We start from the raw sequence: 9,207 nt of genomic DNA, 5'->3' as shown, positions 1-9,207 counted from the left end.
TCTTCCCCTCAGGGTAGCGGGAGGGCTATGGCTGTTCCAGCCTTATCTCTGAGGTTTCACCCTTCCTCTCTGATTGGACTGCCAAGTCACATGCCCGGTCCTGCCTCTGGCGACAGTGAGTGCCCAGTGCTGATTGGCCAGGCTTGGGTACCTGCCCCATGTGGACAATGTGGGGAGAATGGGAAACGGTGAATTCCTGAAGCTAAAAATCAGGATGCTTAACGCAAAGAGAAGATTTGGGTTGCGAGAACCCAGGAAACACAATGTACCTCAAGGAGTGTTATCGGTATATGAGTGAGGAAGTGAGCCACTGAGGAGGAGTCATGTCATATGCTCACAGAGATGGACGATGGAGCCCACCCAGGGCCACTGGTCTCTGCACAGGACATTGTGGGGCCCTCCTCGGACTCGGACCAACCCTCAGAGCAGGTTCTAGAGCCAGACAGCTCCTCACCCCAGCAGCCAGGCCACAGCCTTCCTCAGGTCTGCCATCTATTGTGAAAGACATGAGCCAGGGGTCCATTTAAAAATCATTTTTTTATTAACATCATCTTCCTGTTTAGCCAAGTGTCTGTCATGTATAAGGAATGTCGGTAAATATTCCATTTGAAGCTTCTTTGTACATATTTCCATCGATAAATAAACTCTGAATTCACATAAAAAAGTTAAACTTAAATAACTCATATTTCCTTCTCTTGTAACAGGCATATATTGGTAAAATATAAATATTCTTAGACTCAGGCTTTGTTCTAAGTGAGGAGGAACAGGAATTCATCACACGGTACAATTATTGACAATAACACCGAGAGGTTGTCAGCTGGTGTCCTGGCATGGACGAGCACTGAGGTGGGAAACAGAAAATTCACATTTGATTCTGGGCTGAGGTGGGCAGGAGCGGTGGGGGGGACGGAGGACAGGGCAGTTGTTTTCTTTACAGCACTGATAAAAATAATCTGTTCTGCCACTGAATTTTAACTGTGAATATATTCTTCTATATTCGCTGATGAAGTCCATAATTATTGACTTAAAACTCAGATGTCAACTAACTGAATATGGCACATAATCCATTTTGAATGACTGTAGGTTCAGAAACTATCATGGCAAAAACAACGAGGGGAGTAAATGCGCAAGGGGAGAGCGATGGTTCAGGTCGGTATGGTTGGCGCACTGTTGGTCAAACATCCAGACAGGGCCTCGGTGTGGCCGATTCACCCCCTGGGTGACAGGATGGCCAGCTGGGGCATACTGGATCTGTGTGGCAGGCGAGACGGCTGGTCCACTCAGAGCACGCGGGGGATGGTAGTGAAGGGCACAGCAGGGCTGCTGGCCTCCAGCTCCAAGGCGGTCAGGAAACACTCTGTGGCGGCCGCACCGTTGCCCTGAGCTTGGAGGACCTCCCCCAGCCCATTCCAGACCTCGTGGGCTGTGGAGTTCACCTGCACTGCATCCCGGAGGATCTTTTCAGCCAGACTGTCACGGCCCAGCTGGTGAAGGATCAAGGCCTGCGGGAGACAGACAGACAGGTACTCAAGTTCTGCGCACCTACGTGTTCCTTGAGTTCTCAGTAAAGTCCATGGAGGTGGGAAGGAGCCTCCTCTTGGCTGGGCACATAGCAAGTTCTCAACTAATTCGGCGAAATACTCAAAACTGTTGCTAAAGGTATATGAAACTGCTGAAGTACAGCCATATTTAAACTATAAAAACGGCAATTTCAGCCAGGTATGGTGGCTCACAGCAACTGGGAGGTCAAGGAAGGAGAACAGTAAGTTCTAGGCTACCTTGGGTTACAGAGTGAGACCTTGTCTCAAAAATAAAACAAAACAAGACAAAACCAAATACCAGGGCAGGGGAAATAGCTTAGTCAGCCTAAGAACCTGAGTTTGACTTCCAGAATCCATGTTAAAAAAAGGGGGAGCAGGGGTGGAGAGATGGCTTAGTGGTTAAGCACTTGCTTGTGAAGCCTAAGGACCCCGTTCGAGGCTCGATTCCCCAGGACCCACATTAGCCAGATGCACAAGGGGGCGCACATGTCTGGAGTTCGTTTGCAGTGGCTGGAGGCCCTGGTGCACCCATTCTTTATCTATCTGCCGCTTTCTCTCTCTGCCTGACACTCTCAAATAAATAAAATAAAATAAATTTTTAAAAAAGTCAGGAATGGTGGCATGCACTTCTAATCCAAGTGCTGGGGTAGATTCATGGGGCTCGCTGGCCAGCCAGTCTAGCCCAACTGGTCAGTATAAGGGCAGTAAGAGACCTTGTCTCAAAAAAAAAAAAAGGAGGTGGATGGCTTTCCTGAGAACACCCGAGGTTGTTCTCTAGCCTCCTCACACACACACACACACACACACACACACACACACATGCATGCCCCATACACACATGTACACACACACACACACTCAAAACTAAAAATAAAACCCCCAAACTAAAACCAACCCACCAGCCAGAGGGCAATTTCACAATTTATCTGAAAACTCATTGAAACCAGCCCATTAGTAGGCCATGGTCTATAGGGACCCAGTGCGGCTAGTGTGCCATGTGTCGGTGGACAACTGCCTGTATACGAAGGACATCAGTCATCGGTGGCAGTAGTCTTAGTGGTCACTCACAGCCTCCTGCTCTAATCAAGTTCTTGATGTCAATGTCCCTACTTTGCCATGCACAGTTGTCATTTTGCTGTTTTAGTTGGGGTATATGTGTTTGCCCCCAAATGTTTGATCAAAAACATGTTTCTAAGTTTGCATCTCAATAAGTGATGTGTTTGTGATTTTTCACCCGATGGTTACATAATCTTCATAATCAGTCTCCCCTTGATGTGGACAGACACGGACGTCTCCTCTGCCCTTGAACATCACACTGTGAACATCTTTCCAGAAAGAATTTCTTTGTTCTTTTAGGCCAGAGAATTGCAACTCTTATTTTACTACGTTAGCATTATTGAGACAGAGTCTTGCTATGTAAACCAGGCTGATCTTGCTTGCCTCCCAAGTACTGGGATCACAACATGTGCTATCTCACCCAACTGGAAGGCCAGTCTTTTATGGCTCTGAAACCTTAGAGAGATGAATTGCTGAGAAGCCTGCTCGGTGTATAAAAAGACACAGCGGGACTGTTCTGGTGGAGGGCAAAGGGCTGGGGAATCTCGTGTTCCTCAGAGCTCTTTCCAGTGGCTACATAGGATGTCTCGTTAGGGTAAATGTCTCCAAGTGACTGGCCCTGGGTAAGAAGATATGACCGACCCTAGGGTATTCAACATGCTGCATGCCTGTCTGTTCCTTGGAGGTCTGTGGGCGCCCTCCCCCCTCTGTCTTGGCTCCTTATTTGTGCTCACGTCCTAAGTGCAGCCTGGTCTTCCTTGTTATTTGTATTGCTTTAATAACTGAGGTGAGCTCGAGCCCACGCTTTTGTTCAGGAGCCTTTTAAAGACCATAGTTACTGCTAGCTGAATTTTCTGTACTTTGACTTTTGAGGTTTGAACAAAGGTTCTTGGTTAATTAAATGCACTAGTTTTGGGGAAGGGATCACTCCGAAGCTTAGACAGTCCTCCCTGCACAGGACTGACACTGGGTCACTGTGTGGTGGCGGCAGGGGCCGGTCCTGGTGTGCGCGGGCTTTCTCTCAGTAGCTGACTGCTTCACTTTGGCAGGCCGATGTGGATTTCTGCTCCTGTGTTACACACACACTGGTTTTTAGTCCTGCCTGCCCTTTGCTCATACAGTATGGCCTCTGCTACGTAGTAGGTAAGTGACATGAAGCATGGCCCTTCTACTACAGTCCAATAAGCTGCAATTGCTAACTTTGGAACCGGCACTAACTATCCTGGTAATGTCTACTACTCTGAGTCATGCTTTGACAGGACTAAGGTTTTACCTCTCTGCCCTCTGCTTTCCAGTACTTCCCAACAACCTTGCCCTACACCGTTCTAGGTGAACGCTAGTTTAGTCCTTTGGGAGCTGAATTGCGCTTGCATCAAGATCTCTGTGTGTGGAGAAGGTGACATCTTTACGGTGGTGGCTAATCTTCCCTCCTGGGAACATGGTGCAGCCTGTGGCCATTCACGTCATGCCCTCAACTTCTCAACAAACCCTGGTCTTCCCTTAGTGGCTTGTGTTCCCCGTGAGGTGGCCCGAGCTGCGCTCAGGAGCAGAACGGGCTGGCACAATGGCATAGACAATGGCAGGCCATGGCCCAAGCCCACACGGCTGATGGCACGAGCACAGGGGTGTGTTCACTCGGGAGGCACCTATGAGGAAGCAGGGGGTGCCTGCTGCGGGTGGTGCTCAGGCCCAGAGGGTGGCTTGAGCTGATCCCTCCCCAGGGCATGGGTCCTGTAAGGTGGCAGAAAGGTAGCAAGACTTCAGAGCTGCCTGCACCCAAGACCCTCTGGGAGGAGTTGGTGACGACAGCCAAGGGCCCAGAGCCCCAGAGTAGAAGCTGGGTGGAGGTCCTCTGCTCGGAGGGAGCAGAGGGAGAACCTTAGCACTGGGGAGACAGGGTTCAGGGAGCTTTGCTGGATGAGAGGATGGAAGGGAGGAGAAAGCAGGGAAGGAGGGGGAAGAGAGAGGAGGAGGGGAAGAGGGAGAGCAGCAGTAGGGGAGCCAGGCCACCTCTGAGAGCCAGTTTTAATGCACACAGCTTCCTCTCAGCCTCTCCACCCTCCTCAGAGGGTTAGGGGACTGGGTGAGAACCAGGGCACATGCTCAGTCCTGGGCTGGCCTTCCTGCAGGGACAAGTTCTCCACCTCTGCAGTACAGACAGGAAATGCTTTCCCAGTGTCTGTCACCTGCCTAATGTTGTCCTAAGCATAGGTGGGATCCCGAAGCCGTCCTTTAAGGCACTGTGCACCAGGGCAGGCAGGGCCTGCTCTCCCTACCTCAGAGAGCACCCCAACCGCAGGCATCTGCCATTGTACCAGGTGGCCCTAACTTCGCAGGTGAGAGAACCATGGCCCCTCCAGTGACTTTCCTGCCTCTGGCACGCAGTGAGCTATGCATGGAATCTGGGGTGCTGGTGGGTAATGAAGGTGCTCCTGGCCTCTGCCTTGGATGGAGCTGCCCTGCCCAGATCTGCTCTGGAGGAACCGTGACGAGCCAACACCGTCACTTCCCCACTCCAAGAGCCAGGCAGTCGGGTATCAGATCTACGGAGCTCCTACTTGCTCTTCTAGGAAGGATGCCAGGCCAGCTCTACCTCCACCCAAGAACCTTCCAACGCAGACAACAGGAGATGCGGGCAGGCAGCAGCAATGTGGAAGGGTCACAATAGGGTCCCTCCTCATTCTTCAAGGTGCAACCTAATGTGATACTGAACACACGTGAAAAGTGGGTTCTGAGTGGCCCTCTGGGTGGGGGGAGGGACCCATTGCATGCCTCTGGCAAATGAGTGAGGAAGGGTCAGGTCAACTTGGAAGGCACCAAGTCACCCTCGCTCTTTGCTGCAGGTGGGGAACAAGCCACCCATGCTGCCTCTGTGGCTTTAAGAGGTGGGCACGAGGCTGAGGCAGAGGCAGAGCTCTGCAGGGCTCTTTGGTAGCACGCCCCAGCGCGCCTGGGCAATAACCCACTTACATACCTCCAAGCAACAGCAAGCGGACGCCTGCCGGCCGGCCATGCTGAGTTTTCCTTTTCATTTCCCCCGACTGCTAACCGCCAATTTTATTGCACTGATTGGGAAATTGCTTCTCTTTCAGGCCCAGCTATTCTCTGGCTCCAGCATGCTACTTGGGAACATCCTGAGTAATTGCTCACAGGCCAGAGGGCTCCCTGCCTTCCCAGTATGCAGGCTTGCTGGGATCTTGAGGAGCGGTGTGGCTGCAGGGACCAAAGACTGAGGTGTTCTATTAGCCAGCAAGTGGACCAGTGACGTTTGGAGACCTGAAAGCCACTGCCCCCACCTTTCTGAAGTAGGGCAGCACTTCTCCCAGGCCCCTGGGTTGGGCGTGTTGTTTAGAATGTGGCAGACTACCAAATCTGGGTGTAGCTCATCATGGGGGCTTTAGGGTACAGTGCAGGGGATGTCTATCTGGCCAAGAGTCCTGCACAGCAAAGCCTTACTGAGGGCTGTCACCCTCAGTGCCAGGCTGCTCCTGTGGTTCCCCTAGTGGTTAGTGATCTGGTCCTTCATAGACCTGGATTTGACTCCTGAGGTAGGAACAGGCTGCCGCTCCCAGCTGGCCTGGGGGCTTCCAGAGCAGGGGGTTAGTGGGATCAATTCCTAAACTCATAGCTGTCCAGGAAGAGAGCACAGACTTGCTGGGGCTGCCCATGCACGATTGGAACAGGCATGAAAAACAGGTCTCCCAGGCTGGAGGGATGGCTTAGCAGTTAAAAAACTTGCCTGCAAAGCCTAAGGACCCCAGTTTTATTCCCTAGTACCCACATAAACCAGATGTACAAAGTGGTGCATGCTTCTGGAGTACATTTGCAGTGGCTGGAGGCCCTGGCACATTCATTCTCTCTTCTCTCTCTGATTGCAAATAAATAAATAAATAATATTTTTTTCAAGGTAGGGTCTCACTCTAGCCCAGGCTGCCCTGGAATTCACTATGGAGTCTCAGGGTGGCCTCGAACTCATGGTGATCCTCCTACCTCTGCCTCCTGAGTCCTGGGATTAAAGATGTGTGCCACCATGCCCAGCTAATAAATATTGTTTAAAACAATAGGCTTCCCCCCACTTCCACAGGGAGCCAAAGTTAACAGGGAAATCAGCCACACATGGTGAACCTCAGCAAGCTCCAGTTGTGCAAAAAGGTTGGCAGGGAGCTGATGTGTGTGGCCATCAGGAGTGACACAGCACTAAGGACCCTCCACATCCTGAGAAGCCTTCCTTTCCCTGCCCTGGCCTTGAGCAATCCTGGACTAGAGCTCGAACAGGCCCAGCCTTTCCTCCAAACACCAAAGCCCTCGCTCTGGAGGCTCACACTTAAGTGTTCCCATCACCAGCTGGCCATAACTTTCTCAGGGTTCAGCCAGGACTAAGCCCCTCTGACCTCCCACACCTCAGTTAGCCTGGGTCTCCTTGCCTGAGCTCCCACTGCCTGCCAAGTCCTGGGCCTCCCTAGCCAGGAAACACCTCGCTCAGGCTTCGACCTGACCAACGTGCTTCATGACCCTGGAGCCCACAATTCCCTGCCTCCACGTCAGAATGGACATGGGTGGGCCAGAAGCAAGCCTTCCCTCAGAGAGCAGAGACAGCGTCTGAGGACACCAGGCCCTTGCTCCATGCCAAGTACTTGGCAGGCAGGACTTTCGGTTACCCTCGCCCACCTCCAGGGCACGTGCTGCTGCAGGTCTCTGTTCCTCGTGTCCAGTGTGCAGAGCTGAGAGAGGGGCTACACCCTGAGCGTGGCCCTCTCCCTGCTGCACGCAGATGGTGGCTCTGAGCCAGCTGGGGCCGGCCTGTAGCAAGAGGCGCCGCCGCAGAGCTCCCCGCTAGTCCCTTTCATCAGACACAAATGCAGATGCTTCCCCAAGCTCGTAATTATTCTAATCAGGTGTTTTGTACAAATAAGATCTTGGTGATGCACCAAATTAGAAATAAAGGATTAAATTAAACCTGTTATTTCAAATGAGACAAAATGGACTTGGCTAGTTCAAGGGCAATTAACATCTTCCTCTCTCCTGCTTTTTTATTGCGGTAATTGCTGCGCTAGACGGAACACCTTTCCACTCACCGGGGGAGCCCCGAAACGCTGCAGTGCGCAGCCAGGGCTCCAACAGCGCAGGCGGCTAGTAAGCAGGGTGGCCTGGGCAACCTCTAAGTCAGCTGCCAGCAGGAGCAAAGCCAGTCACTTGCTGAGCTCAAAGTCATGCCACTGCTTGTCCCTGTGGGTAGGGGTGTGGGCACAGGGATGTGACAAAGCTTTCTTTCCGAAGAAGCCACTTCACAGGGGGAGTCACGAGCTCAGTTGCGGCTGGGACCGTGGATGCCGTGGAGGCATGGTAACAAGGAGCTGGGCATGGCTCCTGACAGTGCTGCCCACAGATGGGCTCTAGGCTGGTCTCCGTGAGCACACTCGGAGCCTCTTCTGGAGAGATTAGAGTGGTGGCTGCCAGAGGGGCAGGAACGGCCCCGAGGAGGGTGTTCTCTCCTCAGGCTGTAGGCTCCTGTACTACAGAGCTGACCTCCTCCCCAAGGAGACCCTAGAACCCTGCAGCTCATCTAGCCTGGTGCCCTCTGTACCTGAAGGAGCAGAGAGCCAAAGAAGACAAAAGCCCCCTCAGGGCTACACAGAGCAGGGCCGCGATACAGCTCGGGGCCTGGTGGGCGGTCCTAGCCCTCCGGCAGTTCTCTAGCTTCCATCTGTGATCGCAGTACTCGGACACTGCCACGACCCTAGCTGCTGTCTGCTTTTCCTGCCAGGGGCCATGTGCACATTCGATTGAAACTTTCTGGAAGCCTACCAGGGTCCCCAAGAGTGGGCTCCATCACCCAGGGATACAGGCCCCACAGCCGAGGCACGGCTGGTCTGGGAGTCCGCAATAGTGAGGCACACAGATCGGCCAAGGGGGAGTGGCACACGGCAGGGGAGAAGCGGGCAGGATGGTGGTGTTTTTAAAAACAACTTTCTTTCAAATCACAGATTGACAGCAAACTAGTGCCGCTCTTATGCCACAGGAAGCAATGCCTTCAAGAGGACGTGCTGGAGCAGCTCTGGGACACAGCCTGGAGCTGCCCTGGGCCTTTCGGCTCCCAGCTGCTCGGGTGCTGTCTGCTCTGGGCGAGCACTTTGTGGTGCAGCTGAGGGACTGCGGTGAGTTCACCCTGCTCCCGTTGATTTCTCCAAAAGGAACTGGAAACAGCACCATGGGTGGAATGAAGGGGCAGCTTCTCTACCCAGATTCCAGCAACTCTGGGCTGTTTTCTGTTTTCCTTTATCGTTGAGAATGTAGAAATGGCACTGACTAGCCAGGGGCAAATAAGTGTGTGTGTGTATCTAGGCCAAGTGTGCCACTTTGGAAGGCTAGCTCCTAGCCCAGTGTCCCCAGTCCATTCCCCTGCCAACGTTCCTCTCCCCCCACCCCCAGAGCACACTGCAGAGGGGACTTGTACACTACCAGTCAGCCCCCCTGGAAAAGGATCTTGGGGCCAGGTGAGCCTATCTTGCTGTTTGCAGGTCAGAAGTTTTGGCCAGGACAGGGTAGGTCTGGTTTTCCTGACTTGAGTCAGTTTAAACAGTCTGGACTCAGTGCACACAAAGGCCATACC

At 52.7% G+C, this 9,207-nt stretch overlaps 1 protein-coding gene across 3 annotated transcripts in view; it reads right to left on the bottom strand.

Moving 5' to 3' along the window:
- Positions 1 to 518: 518 nt before the first annotated feature.
- Ttc7b (tetratricopeptide repeat domain 7B) overlaps positions 519 to 9,207 on the bottom strand; it is a 245,655-nt gene continuing 236,966 nt past the window's right edge. For all 3 annotated transcript variants that reach the window (XM_045155047.1, XM_045155048.1, XM_045155049.1), the window contains one exon: positions 519 to 1,502. In XM_045155047.1, coding sequence (XP_045010982.1) covers positions 1,281 to 1,502 — 222 coding nt within the window. In that variant the 3' untranslated portion in view covers positions 519 to 1,280. The remainder of the gene's footprint in view (positions 1,503 to 9,207) is intronic.

This window comes from Jaculus jaculus, chromosome 7 (genome assembly GCF_020740685.1).
Source record: "Jaculus jaculus isolate mJacJac1 chromosome 7, mJacJac1.mat.Y.cur, whole genome shotgun sequence".
Taxonomy (NCBI): Eukaryota; Metazoa; Chordata; class Mammalia; order Rodentia; family Dipodidae; genus Jaculus; species Jaculus jaculus.
Note: the sequence above shows the minus strand (reverse complement) of the source record. Positions and strands in the feature narration are given on the sequence as shown.